General features: G+C 44.0%; 1 protein-coding gene across 1 annotated transcript in view; it reads right to left on the bottom strand.

Moving 5' to 3' along the window:
- The window catches only part of LOC130873877 (collagen alpha-4(VI) chain-like), a 104968-nt gene that overhangs the window by 23052 nt on the left and 62233 nt on the right, over positions 1–19683 (bottom strand). Inside the window, exons 20-30 of the mRNA XM_057768902.1 lie at positions 16957–17010; positions 16795–16830; positions 13156–13218; positions 11439–11501; positions 9370–9432; positions 8554–8616; positions 5975–6025; positions 4135–4170; positions 3972–4034; positions 2688–2750; positions 867–902 (exon numbers count right to left, since the gene is read on the bottom strand). Of these exons, the coding sequence (XP_057624885.1) occupies positions 867–902; positions 2688–2750; positions 3972–4034; positions 4135–4170; positions 5975–6025; positions 8554–8616; positions 9370–9432; positions 11439–11501; positions 13156–13218; positions 16795–16830; positions 16957–17010 (591 nt within the window). The remainder of the gene's footprint in view (positions 1–866; positions 903–2687; positions 2751–3971; positions 4035–4134; positions 4171–5974; positions 6026–8553; positions 8617–9369; positions 9433–11438; positions 11502–13155; positions 13219–16794; positions 16831–16956; positions 17011–19683) is intronic.

A 19683-nucleotide genomic window follows, 5' to 3' on the forward strand; every position in this document is an offset into this window, starting at 1 on the left:
AGACGGGGGAGGACGGAGGGAGGAAATAAGCATTTAATGTGAAGCGGATTTCACCGTCGTGACTTGAAATGTCGTGTGCGCGTCTTCAGTGCCTAGCTGAAGTGTTTAAATTTGTAACAGAAAAACCACAAAATTGCTAGAGCTGACACCTAACAACTTTATTTCTAGATCCAGTAGCTAATTTAAAACACTTTACTTCATAATCTGCCTTACTAATCAATGGGATCATATCTGATCTTGAAGGTGAAATCTGTTGATCTAAGCACAGAACACTGGAGATTACTGCCAGTGTGTGCACTTTTATAGTAGCGTTTGCTAGAATACTTCTTTAGAACGAATGCCAAGACAGGTGTCCCTGTGTCCCCCACCCCCATAATTCTATCTCCTTCCTTTTATCCCTTCCTCTGTTCTGTTCTTCCATCAACATCAGACCCCACCACTTCCTATTCCTCAGGTGTTTCCACATCCTCCAATCCCTACCTAACAGTCTGTGTGTACTGGAAGAGAAGCACACGCCATAATTCCTGAGATTGTTTCTTAAAGTGTCCCATAAAACACAAAAGTCTATACTATTCTGCGAATTGGCTTATTAGAAATGCATAGTTTTAAAAGCATTGTTTTTAACTTAATGAAAGAGCACACTGCAGGAAGGTGGTATCTTCCAAATATTTTCTCTTGTGTCATTTAATGTTTAAAATATTCTACTATTTTTATAGTGGCATTTCTGGGAACACTCTGCAAACTTACAATATTAACAGAATTTATTAAAATAAAGAATTTTTAAGATTAACAAACCTTATTTTGTGGATATAGAAAAATCTATGTTCTAAAATGAGTGAATTTTCAAATTAAGAGTCTTTACCTACCGTCCTATCTGCCAAACCTTTTGAGCCCTTGGCACCCTGGAAAGAACAGAAAAGAGGATCAAATGCAACATTCTGATTGCCAACACTTTCTTCTCCACAACCAACTGGAGATCCTGAGGATTCTCCATGGCACACTGGCCCTGGAGCTCTGTCCAGCCCAGTAGGAAGGACAGAGTGCCTGAACGGTACAGCCCAGACCTTGGAGTCCAGGAAGCCCAGGTAGACAGGACACAGACCCTTGGGAGACCAGATAGTTTTGAGACCAATCCATAGTTCAAGTTCAAATTCAAAACACAGTCATTCACAATCCCAGGTCCTACCACAAGCTATTCCAAAGTATATCCTTCTATCTCCCTGTTCCTGCTCTTCAGGCCCCTCACCCTACCCTGTCTCTGCCTTATAGTAGAGGAAGCCTCCCTGAAGCCTTCCAACTTTAGCTGTCTGCCTCCAGCCCCTCTGGGAGCCTGGAAAGTCATTTTTTAGACCTTACAAGGCAGTAACTGGTAGCCTTAGGCATCTTGCTGTACTGAAACCCCTGCTCAATCTGTTTCACCATCAAATGGCCATGAACTACCTCTGTGATGTTTGGTGTTCTGACTTAGTTGCTCTTTACAGTAAAAATCCTGAGCTCCAATAAGTCTAGCATGTCCCCCTTGCCTGTCCCTGACTGATGAATACACTACCCCTCACAAAATGACAGTCCTTGCCCTGGCTAGCTTTTGTCAACTTGATACAAACCTAGACATACCTTGAAAGAATGACTCTCAACTGAAGAACTGTCTCAGACTGGCCTATGGACATGCCCATGAGGCATTTTCTCGATTGCCATATGAGACAGACGGTCCCAGACAACTGTGGACAGATGGAGCACCCCTGAATAGATGGAGCACCGTCCCAGGTAGGGGAGCAAACCATTAAGCAGTAGTCCTCTATAGTCTCTGCGTCAGTCCCAGCCATCAAGCTCCTTCCTGCTTTAAGCCCTAGCTTTGATTTCCCTCAGTGATAGACTGTCACCTGTAAGCCAGATAAACCCATTCCTCCCCAAGTTGCTTTTGACTGGTGTTTTCTCACAGCAACAGAGAGGTAAACTATATTAACCAGTCTCTAAAACAGGACAGAGGGTGGAGCCTCGGAGTCTTTCCACGTCCCAGGGAATTCTAGTCTTCACCCATCCCACTTTTTTCTTTTCCTTTTTTTTTTGGGGGGGGGGTGAGGAGGCTTTTGGAGACAGGATTTCTCTGTGTAACAGCCCTAGCTGTCCAGGAACTAGCTCTTGTAGCAGGCTGGCCTTGAACTCACAGAGATCCACCTACCTCTACCTCCCAAGAGCTAGGATTAAAGGTATGTGCCACCACTGGCCAGCTTGTCCCAGGGAATTTTAAAATTCATCTAGTCTTACAATATTATCAATTCAGTTTAGATTGTATGGTTGGGTGGGGCAGTGGGGGCACACACCCTTAATCCCAGCTCTCGAGGCAGAGGCAGCCTAATCTACAGGATGAGTTCCTTCTGGTTTTATTTGTTGGTCATAGGATTTGCATTGGTAAGTACGTTCTCCCATGAGTTTTCTATATTGGCTTATGTATTTAGGAAGATCCATAAAGCTCTAGTCACTCTGAGGTCACCCCCACATTCAGAGAAAAACTGCACATGGGATATTATGTTTAGGGTTTGAAGTCGGTATTCTCCAAGCAGTTTGCCTGTTCCCGTGACCCTGCTCAATGTCCCAGGTGTTTGTTTCTTCTTCCATGAGGCCTTTTATCAAACTCTTACTCATCTTTACACAAGGTGGAAAATAAAAACAGGAAGAGTACTTGTTACCATTTTTCCTGGTGGGCCTTGGTCACCTGGAATTCCGGCAAACCCAGGAAAGCCAGAATTACCCTAAAAGAGAAAAACCAAAGCAATAAGCTTCCCTGTTGGCTACAAGAACTGACCCTCCCAAAATAACAAACTGCTTCAGACCTAAGACCAATGAGTCCGTCATTGACCTCTGTGAACCATGTATCCATGGAAACAGGAGGCTTTCTGGGGACTAGACTGCTCCCTCCTAGTCTACCCATGTAGCTCCAGCTTGCCCATGGCTGATACACACACAGATACATTTCCATGCAGAGCCTTAAAAGATGACTTAACCCTCAGTCACGTCTCATGGGCATGTGATAATCATACTGTGTGGGCCTGGAGTGAGGGTCTGACCATGGGAAAGGAAAAATTCACACAGCGCTTTCTGGGCCTCAGTGTCTCAGGAAAGGTTTTGGGTGGCCAGGGGCTCACTGCTCACGTTCTAGGTATTTGAAGTAACACAGCACACCGATTAACTAGATTTAATCAAAGCTTTATCTTTTATATTTGAAAGGAGAAAGATAAGTTACCAGGTCAGAGCAACCACGAGCAGAAGCAAGCTGAGCAAGCACAGATGAGCTGGCCGACAGATGAAAACACCAACTACCGAGTCCAAGGAAGACACACGCTCTCTTGCCTTCCCTCCCTTCTGCTCCGAATACAGGCTCATGTTCTATTCCCAGAAGGCTTTACTTTAAACATTTTTAATTACACTTACTTATTTGACAGTGTGTTTGTGTGTGTGTACACTGCAGTGCACATGTGGAGACCATCACATCTCTCCTATCACCAGGTGAGTTCTGGGGTTCAAATTCAGTAGTCGGGCTTAGTGGCAGGTGACTCAATTTGCTGAACCTATAGGAATGGGTTCTTAATGGGAGACTCAAGGAAGCACAGTAGACTTAAAGTCTACCAAGACAGAAGCCATGCTCTTGGGACTCTAATCCCTGAGAAGCTTAGGGAAGACTCAGATAAACTACACTTGATCAAAAGCATTGTCCTCGACAATGCCCTTCCAAATTTTCCCTAGAATCACCAAGGCAGAGGTGCCCTCCATTGTCTTGAGCAATTGGTAGTGCAGAGCTGCGACTCTGGCCTGCCTGCTCTGCAGTTACCATTCCTTGTCACTGGAAGCTGCTGCACTCTGCCCTGAACGTAAACGAGAAGATGCGGTGGGGTGTGCAATGTGTACCAACTGAGCAGGGCTAGGCTAGTGCCCTCCACGCCTGTGATGATGACTAATGACCCTTTGGTTCTTACCCTCTTCCCTCGGATTCCCTTGGCCCCCTTCTCTCCTCCATGGCCTGGGTCACCATCTTCTCCCTTAACAAAGACAAAAACAGTTCTGAATGTAAAGAAAGATGTGCAAACCCACGACAGACAATGGCTACCAGTTGCCAGGCCTACAGAGAGCTCTTCTTACTTGCACACCAGGATAGCCAGGGAAGCCAGGTTCACCCTAGGGTCAAAATGAGACAAGATAATGATCAGTGCCAGGTGATTAAGATTTTCCTCAAGCCGGGCGATGGTGGCGCACGCCTTTAATCCCAGCACTCGGGAGGCAGAGGCAGGCGGATCTCTGTGAGTTCGAGACCAGCCTGGTCTACAGAGCTAGTTCCAGGACAGGCTCCAAAGCCACAGAGAAACCCTGTCTCGAAAAACCAAAAAAAAAAAAAAGATTTTCCTCAACATTCGTCTGAGAAAGAACTAGTCATATGGCCACATTTCACCCCTGGAGGCCAACAACTTAGGTGGCTTCAGAAAGAATCCAAGTAGAAAGCCGTGTTGACTTGGCCTAGATGGCAGCAATGACAATGAGAAGTGATAACTAGCTTGGCTGGACGTGTGACAAAAATGGCTCTAAACACTTGTCCTAGCAATCAGAGGATGAGATCAGAAGGACGGGTTCTCTGTCCCTGAGACAGGAAAGGCTGCAGGAGGAAAGAGCTTTGTCCTGTAGGAGCTGCGGGCTGCGTTCCTGCCACCCGGCTCCCGGCCGCCTGGCTAGCTTATGCCCCGAAATAACAACACACAAACTGTATTCTTTTAAACACTGCCTGGCCCATTTCTATTAATGTGTGTAGCACCACGAGGTGCGCTTACCAGGAAGATTCTAGCCTACTTCCATCCTGGGTCGGAGTTTCATCGCGTCTGCCCTGGAGAGGAGCAGCATGGTGTCTAAGCTCACTTCCTCTTCCTTCCAGCATTCTGTTCTGTTTACTCCACCCACCTATGTTCTAACCTATCAGGCCAAGCAGTTTCTTTATTAATTAACCAATGACCTTCCTCCATCATTGTCCAAAGCATCAATTTTGATGGATGGGATGTTGGATGATGTTAAAGGAGAATTGTTAATTCTCAGGTATGATAATGGTATCTGATTATACTTATAAAGAATATTTTAAATAAGTAACTTAAAATGTTTGTGCATGAAATGTATGATTTCTGGGATGTTCTTAAAAATAATTTCTATGAGGGAGGAAAAATGAGTGAGACTTTGAGTAAGATAAAACATAATTGGCCCTAAGATTTCCATTGATGAATCAAGGTGTTAGGCACATATGTCAGTATCCCAACCTGTCCATTCACATGTTTGCCAAGATAAGAACTTGGAGTCAACAAGATGGCTCAGTGTTAGAGGCACTTGCTGCCAAGCCTAACTACCTGAGTTTGGTTCCCAGAATTGACAAGATGGAAGGAGAAAAGTTACTCCCTAAAGTAGTTGTCCCTGTATACAATGCTCATACACACACAGACACACACACACACACAGGTGAGGGGGCAGAGAAAGGTGAATTAAAATGTAAAAGTAAATAAATAAAATGTTGAAAATTAAAGAGGAAAGTTATTGTTGGAAGATGGGCTGATCTTAATTTGTTGTGGATGATAAAAAAGAGACATCTGAGGAGTTTGTGTGTTGATCTAAAATAGAAGAGTCAGCTGGAGATCACAGGGTGGAAGGGCCTGATGCTTTAAAGGCACAGAGCAAAGGGCAGTAGATTGTGTCTGGGGAAGTCCACAGCTTCTACGAGAATAAGTGGATGTGTGAGTTCATCTTAGAACATGAGCTACAGTTGTTCAAGGGAAGGAGAATGAAAAGAAAAGTCTATATCATTTGCAGAGACACAGAGTTGGGAAAGGGTTCATGTCTCCAGATCCGGATGGAGTGGGGATGCATACCTAGTGAGGCTGGAGGACAAGGCTGGGGGAGTTTTTAAATAAGTAACTAAATCAGACATTTACTTCTCAGGGAGGGAACTCACCTTCTTGCCTTTTCTTCCCGGATGACCATAACCATCTTGACCAAGAAGACCCTAAGAAGAGAACACAAGATGAACTACTATGACTCGCCCAGACCAACTCATGGCTCATGACAAGAGCCAAACCTTTGCATAAGTTAACTACGTAAGAAACTGGAGAAGAGGATGGGGATTGGTGGAGGTTGGGAGAATACTTTAACAGGATAAACACTCACATTGGAGGAAATAAGACTTAAAAGACCATGACAGTTCCATCTACATGATTGTTGGGAAGAGATGGCAAATTTGCATAGATGTGTTCTGTGGGCGGATTTTTCTGTCCCACCTGCCAGCTCCCAAATAACCACATGGAGACCTCTTATTAATTAGGTAAGTTTGGCTGATAGCTTAGGCTTGTTTTTAGCTAGCCAATCCCAGTGACATATCTTCACATGGTGTAAAGGACTATTCCACAACATGCTCATCGTCTGGGAAACATGTTGATATTATTTCCAGTTCTCAGGAGCTGAAGCAAGAGGGCTGAGTCTAAGCCAGCCTGCGCTACCCAGTGAGACCCTGTCTCGACGCACACATGCATACACATACATACATGCACACACGCACACGCACACACACACATACATGCTCTGGTACATTGCTGATCTGAACACCTACATATACAGATAAGAAGGATCTATCATAAGGAGTGAACTCAGAAACTCGTGGTAGGTTTTACGGGGAATGAACAGAAACTGTTTCTGAATCAACAGGGAAGGCAAACAATGAAGTTGAAGGCCAGAAACCTGTTCCTGTGGCCCTAATTGGGAAAAAAATCAAAGTACAAAAGAAAGAAAAGTAAGGGAAGTGGGAAAAAAACTGAATCCTCTGTGGGGAGGAAAGTGCCTTTTGTTGGTTGTTACTCTGTCTCCGTCTCCTGAAGACACACAGGGCATTCACGCAGGCAGCTACAGGGAGAGACTGAGGCCTGTGTTTGGAAGCTGCCCACTGTGGGAGAGCTGGGGTTAAAGATGTGCACCACCACGTCTATCTTCTCCTGAGTTCTAGGGGCTCAAATGTAGGTCCTCAGGCTATGTGGTCCTGAAATGTCACCTCTGATAATAATATCTTTCCCTAGCTTTCAGAGAGATACAGAGATAAAGAAAGAAGGAGCACAGCATAAGCTCTGAAATATTTTCAACCAAGAGAGTTGAATAAAAATCAAACAAAATACTAATTTCACTACTTTTTTGGAGTATAGACACTGGGCGTCGTTTGCCTCAGTCCACAGAAGTCCTATTCTGCTCCTTCTTCTTGCACATTTTAATTTAAGCTTCCTGGGCCTACTTCAGTTTTCTCTCCCTCCCAACAAATTTAATTTCAGTGCTGAAGGGGGGGGGGGACACTCTTTAGGCCCTTCCTAACTGTTGCTGGAAGAAATCTCTGGAAGACAGCGTTACTCTTATAATAAAGCAAACTGCAGGGAAGTGGTGAGCTGAAAATAGCCATATAAAATAACTAATTTATTCTTGTGTTCACATCATTGGGCAAGGTAAGAGCACAGAGCACTGCCTTTGAAAGTGCTAGCCATCTGTAGGAAGAAATCACTCGTGATTATTGGTCTCCAACATTATTCCTATGCTCTAGATAATTAAACTCATAGTCTGAAAAGTTAACCATTCTAACTGGATGTCTTATTGGTGATATCTAGAAAGGTATGTCTCTATGCTGGGGGAGATGGCTCTGTGGGTAAAGCTCCTGCCAAACAAGCATGAGGATTTGAGTTTGAATCCCAGAACTCACATCAAGCTAGATATGGTAGCACGCATCTTCAATCCTCTCAGAGGGAAGTGGAGCTCACTGGCTATCTGGGCCGCCTCACACACATATAAAAACCAGAGAGATCCCTCCTCAAACAAGGCTGAAGGCTGGAGAAATGGCACAGAGTTTAAGAACACTGGCTGCTCGTCCAGAGAGGACCTGGCTTCAATTTCCAGAACCCATGTGGTGGCTCACAGCCGTCTGTAACTCCAGTTCCAATGGATCCAACACTCTCTTCTGGATTCCCCAGGAACCAGGCAGTCATGTGATACACAGACAAAAACACCCATACACATAAAGTAAATCTTTTTATGAAGCCAAAAAATGCAGACCATCACCCAAGGTTAACCTCCACACACATGCCATGGTATGAGCATGCTTACATACACACACAGCATGTGTACGTGTTCTCTCTCTCTCTCTTTCACACACACACACACACACACACACACATACACAGCTTTTTTTAAGTTTCTCTGGGCATCTCATTAGTCCCCAAAGACTCAGATATTTGAAAAACTTTCTTATCAAATAGAAGAGGCTCACAGACACTTCCCCCTTCAACAATGAAAAGGCAAAAGAAACCCCAGCACATTTTTGGATCCTTTATTTATGTGTAACTTACGAACCTTTGACTAAATCCTCAACAACTCAAGCCATTATGTCACATTGGTAACCCCAAGTTAAATCATCAAGGGTATTCTTTTATGTGAAACAAGAACACAGACCAAATAAGAAAAACACAAGGAATTCAACCAGGGGTTGAAACCAGAAACTAGACTTACAGGCTGCCCTCTTGGTCCTCGCTGACCCAGTGGGCCTCTCTCTCCTGCAAGGCCAAGCTCTCCCTATTAATAGAGAGGAAAGATGAAATTAATTTTCTCTCATGAGTTTGTGCATCTTTGTGCCATTTTCCTTAGAGGTTGTTTGGTTAGACTTTTCAAGCCGTTAGTATCACCATACAGTCAACAGGCGTAAGGCTTTCTTGGAAATGGAACACAAATGCTCAGTGGAATTGGATACAGCTGCAAAGAAAAGACACACTAGCTGTAGGAAAAAATGGATGCCACTGTAACTCATTGTGTTAAGAGAAATAAGCCATACTTACAAATTCTGCACGATTCCTCTCAGACACAGAAGCTGGATTCAAAAGTATATGTGTCTCTCTCTCTCTCTCTCTCTCTCTCTCTCTCTCTGTGTGTGTGTGTGTGTGTGTGTGTGTTAAATAAAATCAATTGTAAGTATACCAGTGGTCTTTGTGCTGACGATGAGAATAGATGCACAGAATAAATGAGAGAGGTCTTTATCGCTGTCACTTTCCCAGATGTGGGGGTGAGAACGTACACTTGCAGTGAGTCCATGTGTCTCTCTGTCACTGCGCTTTTGCCTCCTGATATATGTGAGCCACTTCGCCGTAGGTCAGTTTATATAATTTCCTTCTTTGTATGCGTTATCCTGCTATCGGCTAAAAGGCAGCCAATAGCATCATCAACATCAGAAACATGCTGGAAATGATCACACAGCAGGGAAAGAGTTGCCTAAGAAGAAAGTCCAAAGGGCTCTTAAAGTCATCCCCCAAGCGTCTGTTCTCTGACACCCACCTTCACTCCTCTGGGTCCAGCTCGTCCTTTTGAGCCATTTGGTCCTGGAGGCCCAGGAGTCCCCTGCAATGATACCACGACTAAAATCATGGCTCTTACTACATATAGCCCCTGGCTTATAGCAATTTGACTAATTTTTGTTTTATACTTTATAATAGAGAAAAAAATCATATGCATATAGTCAAACCCATACTTCAAGTTACCTTTTCCTGGGATACTCATACTTGATACAAGACTGTCTTGTAATGTTGGGTATTGGCAGTGAAACACCACCATGAAGCCACAGGAGTCCACAACCGATACTCTCCAGGGCTGTATTGCTAAACTACAATGTTGGTTGGCCACGCTGACATTCTCAGCTGTGGATGGCTTCGTTGGGATATCATCCCACTCTGAGTCAAGAGCATGTATATTACTGAAATGGTCTGGAATTGTCAATGTGTTCATGAATCACCACCTCCAGACCCAAGTCAGAGGCCAATCCAACTACTTTCTGTCTGGGTGGCAAGTTGCTTAATCTCCCTGAACCTCTGTGATGCTATTTACAGGAACAGAACATTTGCCTGTATCTTCACAAGGAAGAAGGGAATTGGCATGAAGATGTAAGCACTGTTATCTTCCAACATGCAAAATGCATAGCAGATGCAGTTAAACTGTAGGCTGGGGAAGTCTGGGAAGAAGCACAAAGTCTACTATGTGAGAATTAAATCTACAAAATACTGAGAACTGGGGGGAATTATCTATACACTATCTGGGAAAGGTGACTTGATCAAAAGATCAGGAAAACTAGAGCCTAGACTTTTACCCACTCCAAACTGGAAATCTGTTTAAATAACACTTACAATATCACAATGAGTTGGGTTTTTTTAATTTAACCTTATTTTACGTGCAGTGATGTGCAGAAAGCTGGAGTCACAGACAGCTGTGAGTCACCACATGGGTACTAGGAATCAAACCTGGGTCCCCTGAAAGAGCAGCCAGTGCTCTTAACTGCTGAGCCATCTGTCTAACCCCCACAGTGAGATTTTTTTAAATAACAGCTTAGCCAGGGCTTGTAACATACACCTTTAATTACAGCATTAGGGAGGCAGAGGCAGATTGATCTCTGTATGTTCCAGACCAGTTAGAACTACATAGTGAGACCCTGCCTCAATAGATATAGATGATTGGTAGATAGATAGATAGATAGATAGATAGATAGATAGATAGATAGATAGATAGATAGATAGATAGATACATACATACATACATACATACATACATACATACATACATACATCAATAGATAGATAGAGAATACATACATAAATAGATAGATAGATAGATAGATAGATAGATAGATAGATAGATAGATAGATAGATAGATGATAGGCAGAGAGAGAAACAGACAGATGAGAGAGACAGACAGACAGGCAGGCAGACAGACAGATAGCTGTGTTCCAAAAGCTTTAAAAGCAGCAAACTAGACTTTGTTACCCAGGATGAGACTGAGGGCAGGACTATGGCTTTGAGCATCCTAGAGCTCCCATTCTGAGTGGGTAGAAACTGCAGACCTGACTCCAATCCTGCTGCTCGAGTGTCTAAACAGAGGCAAATGTCCCTGCCCTCAGGAAGTCACTTAACCACACAGCTCAGTCTCTCTGACATCCCACTAGCCACAGACATTAGATGGACAGTGGAACGGGCACTAGAAAGACCCAAGCTGGAGTCCATTTGACCACTTGCTATCTGTACAAGTCGTTGCCTCTCCTTCAGCCTCTGTGGCTTTATCTTCACAGACAAGGATGCCTTTCATACTCATGAGGAATGAGCAAGGTAAACGTGCCTCCTGTACAGAAACACGAGCTGTGATCTATCCTTGAGGTTCAAACTCAGAACTTATTGGTCACTGTGTGTCCAAAACGAAGGGGGTACAGAGTTGATACCAATGCCAGCGTCATCAAACTAGATGTTCTGGAAGTCTTTGGTACTCACAGATCCCAAACAGCTCACCCAATGAGTCCTCAGAGGCACGAGTCAGCCACTGCTCAGCAGCAGCTCTACTGTAGCTACTTGTTTTGCAAACCTACCTGGGCACCCAGGTCCCCTTTTTGGCCAAAAATTCCTGGGGGTCCTTGCCTTCCTCTGGGTCCCTGTTCCAGAAGAGATATTAAAATTCAACCAATTTTTAAAGAGTCATTTATGCCCCCATGCAAGTGCAAAATCATCTCAGACGTCTGCTAACAAAGGTACCCCAGACCAGACCCATCACTGTGTCGTCTCTACACGCTGACGTGTTCACAGACCGCCCACTCTACACTCCCTCCATCTACAAGGTAGGGCATAGATGCCCTTAGCAATCTTTCCAGATGGACCTGCCAAGCACTGGAGTTTGAAAGTGTTTTCATATCCTCACCCACCCGACAGAGCGGACTGAGGGCAGCAGTTATGGTACCCCTCTAATTTGGAAAGGACCCTTTTATTTGCACAGGCCAGATGACAACTGTTTCTCTCTCCAGAACCAGAGGTTTCCTGGAGTGACTCTATGTTGTTGCTATAGCAAGAGGTGCTTATTTCCTCTGGGTCTGTTTTGCTTTACTGATTTCGACACTTTAATTTTTCTCCGGTTTTTCTGAGAAATACTTCCCTAATGGAAGCATTGATCTTGGTTTCTACTCTCCCAGGTGAGGTACTGACAATCATTGATTTAAATAGACCATCACCCCACACAGCCCAGTGGGAAGGTGAGAACGGAGGGCGGGTTCTATCGATTATCTCGCTTATGGTTCTCAGCACGATGTGTAACCCTTTCAAAAAAGCAGAACCCGGTGAGTAAAGGAAAGAAAGCAGGGCTATGGAAGTAGCAGGGGTCCGAATCTGAGATGAGCCAGTGATCAAAGAGAAAACGGGGAAAACAGGCTTCTTCATTATATCCTCCAGATGCCGTTTCTCTGTCATAAAGCAAACACGCCCTAATTACACTTTGATTGCTCTTTTCTTTTGAGTGTCTCTGCCACGTACATCAGCAGACAGCTTCTCAAATTGTCGTCTGACACTCACAGGGTTTTTAACGATGGGAAGAGGAGTCGACGGAAGTGAAGTTTGTTGTCAGTTTTAAGTTTGCAAGGAACTTGGAAATAATTTGTTTTATGAAAGAAACAACGTGAAGGTCTGGAAAATGGTAGGTTTGGCTTTTTCTTTAAGGTTCCAAATGAGCTGCTTGGAAATTCGCATGTCCATTTGATGCCTTGTAATTTACGACCCTCAATGGACTGAAGCTCTTAAGAGAAGACTCACATCCTGCTGGTCTAAGCACCCCAGGGACTGTGAGGAGGGAGTCCCATGCATAACAGACACCAAGCAAGTGCTTTGCTGATGGAATAAATACAGTTTTAAAGAATTAAATTCAACTTTGGAGCAACTCGAATCATAGCTCGAGACATTCACTAAGAGCGTTGACTTAACTTCGATTTCCAACCCTATCAACTCACTAGCAGTGGGACTTTGGCCAATTTGCCCACCTTCTCCGTCCCCTCTCTATCTGGTCCCTGTGAAATGGACTAATAAACCTTCTCAGCCCACGGATGGCAGAATGAGTGAACCGGTGTTGAGACCTAGGTTAGTAGCAAGGACGTGGAATCTAATCAATACCAGCTATTGTGGTTTGGCCTTTCCAAAAGAGGGGCTGTACAGCTGCTTTAGAAGGCCAGGAAACTTCCTTAGGGTCATTATGACTCAAATTTATATCACACAAAGAAAAGGTTTCAAATACATCTCCTTAAATTAAAACCCAGTTCCCAATACAACCTGTGGGCCTGGATACCCAGGCTCTCCTTGAGAACCCCGTTCACCAGCATCTCCACGCGCACCCTGCAGAAATTAAAAAAAAAAAAAAAAGAAAAAGAAAAAACAACTCAGAGAGCTTCTAGACAAAGCAAGTGTTCTATTAAAGACAGTTTTGCAAGACATCCCTTAAAAACCCTCAGGATAAGTCACAGAAAAAAGACTAGATTGGTTATGCTCAATCCTCCCCAGAAATGGATCCATGCCAGAAAAGGAATCTGAGGGGTTTCCCCTTTGACTGAGAAAATACAGGGGCTGATTGTTACTGTCTTTCCTTCCCAGTCTTCATACATCACTTGCGAGAAGTTCCACCAGTGATGGGACAGAATTCCTTTATTTAAATAACCCAAACTCTTTTCTATTTTGCATAAGAACTGTATCTCAAAAAAAAACTGTATTTTGTGCGTGCGTGCATGCGTGTGTGTGTGTGTGTGCGTGTGTGCGTGCGTGTGTGTCAACCTTTTTTTGTTTGTTTGTTTTGAGACAGGGTCACTTACTGAGACCTGGGTCTCACTAATTAGGAAAGCCAGCCGGCCAGTGAGCCCCAGAATCTCCCTGCCTCTGCCTTTTCCCGTAGGTACTGGGGATGGGACTCAGGCCCCTGCATCTGTGCAGCAAGCATTTTAGCCACTGAGCCATCTCTCCAGCCCTTCTGCCCTCTCTTTCAGATACATGGACTCAGCTTTCATGTGCTGGCTAGTGCTATGTCACTTGACACAAACTGGAGTCACTTGGGAAGTGGGAAACTCACTTGAGAAAATGCCCTCACCAGACTGACCTGTGGACGTATCTGTGGGGCAATGTATGGTTAGTGATTGACATGGGAGGGCCCACATGGGTGGCGCTAACCCTGGGCAGGTGATCCTGGGGTATGTAGGAAGCAAACTGAACAGGCTAGGGAGAGCAAGCCTTAAGCCACATTCTCCTAAGCCGCATTCTTCTATGGTCTCCTCTTCAGTTCCTGCCCTGACTTCCCTGGGGATGGATGGTTATGTGGACCTAGTAGCTGAAAGAAACCTCACCTCACTGATTTGCTTTGAGTTGTGGTGTTTATCATAACAATAGACACCCTAGTGTCAAGGATCTTTATCTTACATGTGGAAACATAATGTTGACCACACATGGCAGTCGGGAATGAGGCCTCACTTGAGGTTTGGGAATGTGGTCCTACTATGTTGGCCAAGCTGTTCTTGAACTTTTAGATTAGGGTGACCCTTACACCTCACCCCATCCCTGCTTTTTAATTCTCCTTTCTACATATTGTACTGTATGTATACATTTATGATAAATATGTGTGCTAGGATCCACATATTAGGGAGAATAATCTGTTTTTTCCTTCTGAGATTATGTAAATTCACTTAATAGTATACATTCTAAGTCCATCCTTTTTTTTCTACAAATTTTGTGATTTTATTTTCTTTAGAGCTAAATTGCATTCTGTTGGTGGACCAAATTTTCATTAGCCATTCATCTATTGAGGAAAAACATTAACTAAAAACTTGAATAGAAACACAAGCAGGCCTCTGTAAAGAGCCCATCATGTTGATAATCTGTGAAAAGAAGAAGCATCTAGTTACATCCCATAATTTTCATAAGTTCATCCCTGTGCCAGATGAAAGAGTGACAGAAAAAAAAATCCTCACATGACTGAGTATAGTAGGGTTCTATTAGGAAGCTATGTGATTAATTAACAACAGGTACACAGAACATAGAAGAAATAGGGCAAGGGGGGGTTCATAGAAAACAAAATCATAAAGTGATGGATACCCAATTAATGTGACCTTGAGTGGACAGATAAACACATGACAAGGATGTGGCAGGGAGTAGATGGGAAAGGAGGTAGATGGGTAAGAAATCAACAGCAAAGTGAGCCAAACTGGTTCCATGTCTCTAAAACATGAGCAGAGTGTGGTCAGACTGCGTCCAAGAGAAGCCTAGAGGCATTAAGCTGTGTACAAAATCTTCAAAAGAGCATCATAGTCTTTGATTTGGGCATTAGATTTGAATCAGTCAATTGTGGGGTCTCTAGCGAGTTCCTTCCAAGTTGCTAGTCGATCTGCTAGGCAAGAGCTCTAAGGCAGAGTACACCCCAAACCAGTTTCTACTTTTCATTTTGAGACAGTCTCACTAAGTTGCTCAGGCTGGCCTTGAACTCGCTCTGTAAAAGCTTAGACAAACCTTAAGCTGACCATTCTCTGGGGCTGGGGCACTGGAACATACGTCAGTATATTACTAAACTGACATGTGCTGTTTAAACTCTCTGGAAAGTTGACTCTGGAAGTGGGGCTGGCCCACCCCTCCATTTCAGACCTAAGCATGTTTTTCTGAAGGGGTCATCTCAGGCTCCCTTGTCCCAGGATGGGCTGCCAACTCCCAGCTCTGTGAGGAGGGCAGAGAAGAGCAAAACAGCCCAAGAGTGAAGCTTTTTATCTTGGGAACAGTTAAATTAAAAATCATCCCAACAGAAGTTACTGCTGTTTATCCCATGATGTATGAAGAGGCCACTTATTTGTCCCAGCCTCCCAGAACCAAAATAACCACACAGAAACTGTATTAATTAAATCATTGCTTTGCCCATTAGCTCTAGCTTCTTATTGGCTAACTCTTACATCTTAATTTAACCCATCTCCATTAATCTGTGTATCATCACAAGGTTGTGACCTACCAGCAAAGTTTTAGCACATCTGTCTCCAACAGCGGCTTCATGGTTTCTCCTTGACTCCGCCCTTCTTTCTCTTAGCATTCAGCTTAGTTTTCCCTGCCTAGCTAAGTTCTACTCTGCTATATGCCCAAATCAGTCTTTTTATTCATTAATGGTAATCACAGTACACAGAGGTGACTCCCACATCACTGTGGGGGAGGGCCAGTCAAAAGTTCAGCCATGGGAAGCTCATCCATGGAGACAAAGTGACCTGGGAATTGCCAGGTCACTGCCTCAGCTTCCCCTGGTGTCATCTACTAAACATCATGAATGCTGGATCTGAAGATACCATTCCCGAAGCTTCCCCAGCTGATTTCTGCTGGATGTTCCAAACACCCAATTTGATGACAGTTTGCTCTGTATGTACCTTTTGCTTTTTTATTCTTTTGCTTTGACTTGCTATGTACTTCATAACTCACTCATTCTAAACCAAAAGCAATGGCTATTGTAGGCCATTCTCCTGACCCTATGGGAACAGGAGTGATGGGAAGGGTTCCATGAGCTGACATGGGCAAGCATCTAATAGGAAAAACAAGATTCCTCCCTGGAACAGTCCCCAGCCCACTATCAAACTACACTGACTCTCCTCTGGAGACATCCTGGCCTCAGTGCTTTCCCTTCATCTCCACAGTGTGCGCTTGCTCGTGCACACACAGGGAGCCCTGGCCTTCACCCAGAAATGTCTTTTTATTCAGAAATGAGAACTCTTCTCTAGAGTACTGTTTTAAATCCTAATGAAATTTAGTGGGTGGAGGCCATTTTATCCTTTCTCTTCTTCCACAATAACTTCCCAGTGATCCCTATGCCCCCTCAGCAGCCAACCAATACTCCCCTTGACCTCAGAGAGAACCATAAAAACAGACTTTCCTTGTAGAACAAAGAGAACTCTCCAGAATACTGACCTTCAACCCTGGCAGGCCATGTCTTCCAGGTGACCCCTAAGAGCACAAGGGAAGAAAAGATCTCAAAAAAGGAAACAAGTTAGCCGTGCAGCAGCCTAGCCCTCTTCTACTACCCAGCTCTCCTGCAATGGAGTCCCCTGCCCCCTCAGCAATTACACCTACCAGAGGTCCCGCACTGCCTGCTTCCCCCAGAGGTCCATGGAAACCAGCACTTCCCTGAAAAGTAAGAGAAAAAAGAAAGACCTGTTTAAATTCCACAGAGTATTGTGTGAACCCCAAGTGTGTGTTTGCGTTAATTAAATAAAATCAACTCAGGAGGCTGAGTTAGCAACTAGTTGACAGAAAGTCGTCATAGAGACTCAGAGGACTTCTGTAAGACAATAGAGATGCACAGGATGTAGTAGGGAGGGACTTTCTGTGCTGTGGGCTTTTTGTTTTAGCAGAGTGGAGGGGACACTCTTTCGGAGATGCCAGCAAAGCAAGAAGGGCAGTTACTCAACCTCTCTGAGCTAGCAGGTTTTCACCCCAGCCCTTGACTCCCAAGTGTTATTGATAAGTAGAATGATAGAGATTTAATGAAAAACTATATTTGGTGGCAGCGACATAGCCAGTGCCTATGGGAACAGAATTCCCTCCAGGCCACAGCCTGAGCCTCCAGGCCAATGCCAGAGATGCAGGCCAGTCACTGCAGAGTCACAGTCGCTGGCTGAAACAGCAGTAGATGAAAGCATGGCCTTTGTGCCAACAGAGAAACAACAGAGTCCTGGTTTTATTCTGTAGACTTGTGTTGTCCAATGCCAAGCTGCTGGCGATATGTGATGAGTCAACTTAACTAACGTGAAATGAAATTAAAAATCAGCACTGGCTACATCCCAGGGCTCAACAAATACATAGGGCTAGTAGCTGTCATATTGGGAAGTGTGGAGACAGAATATCCATTGGTCAGCACTGCTCAACAGCTAACCTCCATCCCAGTAGGTGAAGTGCTTACTGTGCAAGCATGAGAAACTGAGTTCAGATCCCCGGCACCCACAAAGAAGCTGAGTGCAGAGTTGTGTGCCTGTAACCCCAGCACTGGTGTGTGAAAGACAGTAGCTCACTGGCCAGATGGCTTAGCAAAAACAGGGAGTAGTGAAAGACCTTGTCTCAAAAAATAAGGTAGAGCAATTAAGAAAGATACCCAACACAGATTTCTCACCTACACACACACACACACACACACACACGAGCATGCACATATGCACACACACACATGTACAAAGAAGTAAATGGCATTAGATTCTTGTGCTTCTGAATATTGATATAGTTGCTGTCCTTCCCTCTGTCCCTTCGACAATAGCACAAGGTTCTCTATGCTATGCTATGACAGCAAATCAAATCCTCTTCAGCAAGCCATGCTTGGCATCTAAACATTCTGGCATTTCCTTTCATACAGGTGCTATGCAGGGTCCTGAGTGGCAGGTAGGAGGAGGCAGGAAGTTGTGTCTCTGGTCATGAAGGGACCAACAAACCCTGGTGATGATAGAAAGAAAGGTCTCACAGCTACCAGGAAAAGGACCTGGTGCTGTCACCTCTGTGAAGTCAGAAATAGAGTCCAGCAAATGAACCTATCTTTCAGGAGAAATGGAAACATCATAGGATCCCAAGAAGGAATCCCACAGATAACCATTCAGTGAAGGATCTGCTACCTCCGTAGGAAGAGTGAGGAAAGTTAAATGAAATACTGAAGCAAAAACTATCATGTTACTGTTATTTACGAAAGACTAAATTTAGCCTAGTATGCTGTTAGTTAAATAAGGAACATTTACTTATCAAAACACAAAAAAGGGTAAAAAATTCAAAAGAGTTGCATGAGAGGGGCAGGATATGTTTGAATAGACCCATTATTGATAGTTTCATTTAAGTTGTGTGGTGGGATCATGAAAGCTTATATCTGTGATATCTCTCTGTCTCTCTCTGTCTCTGTCTCTCTCTCTCTCTCTCAAGCAGGGTCTCAGGTAGCTCAAGCTGACCTTGAACTTCAGATCCTCCTGCCAACCAAGTATTGGGATTCCTAGCATGTGCTATCACACCTGGTTGCTGTTTCTATTACTGTGACAGACACTCATCCTAACTCAGATTCACAGGGATCTTACAATCCTCCGCCTCAGTCTCCTGAGTGTTGAGATTACAGGTGTGATCCACCAACTCAGCTCATTATATCTTTTCATTAAATATTTCAAGGACTTTAAATATTGATTTATTTTCAATATTTAAATAGGTACTGATTTTGGTTTAAGATCACATGATAAAAATATACAAATGAAAGTGGTGCCACATGCTTGAGATGGCAGCATTGTGAGGAGAAACCACCCAAAAGATGCACGGAAGCATCTGCTGTCCACTGGTCCTCTGCATTCACTGGCTGGGAGACCCTGTTCAGTTTGACTTTTCTATTCGGAATTGCCTTTCCAGGATGGCCGACTCCTTGTCATTGTAGTCTTTGTGGAGGCCCAAAAATGTGAGCCCATCTCCACCCTGACAGATGGTCAGGGTATGCAAGCGTACTTCTGCTCCTTCTTTTGTATTATGAGGTCACCCGGGGAGTGGCTGTCTTCAGGATATTTGGACTAGGGTGACTTCACTGCCTAAACAACAGAATGCTAATGACTTGATGCCTCAAAGGGTTAAAGCAATTAACTGTTCAGTTGTCCTTTGTATCATGTTAAAGAAGTCTTTTGTTACTTTCTTCCTCTTTTGTAATGGGGTATAAAAGGGTATGGAAAATTAAATGTGGATGATTCCAGTATTCACTGTTTTATTATTTTCACGTGCATCTTTGTATTCTTTACTAGGATTTCTAAATCCCCATGCCCTTACTCTGGCAATAGCTGTTTTCATCTAGGCCAG

The sequence above is a fragment of the Chionomys nivalis genome, chromosome 4, assembly GCF_950005125.1.
Source record: "Chionomys nivalis chromosome 4, mChiNiv1.1, whole genome shotgun sequence".
Classification (NCBI taxonomy): Eukaryota; Metazoa; Chordata; class Mammalia; order Rodentia; family Cricetidae; genus Chionomys; species Chionomys nivalis.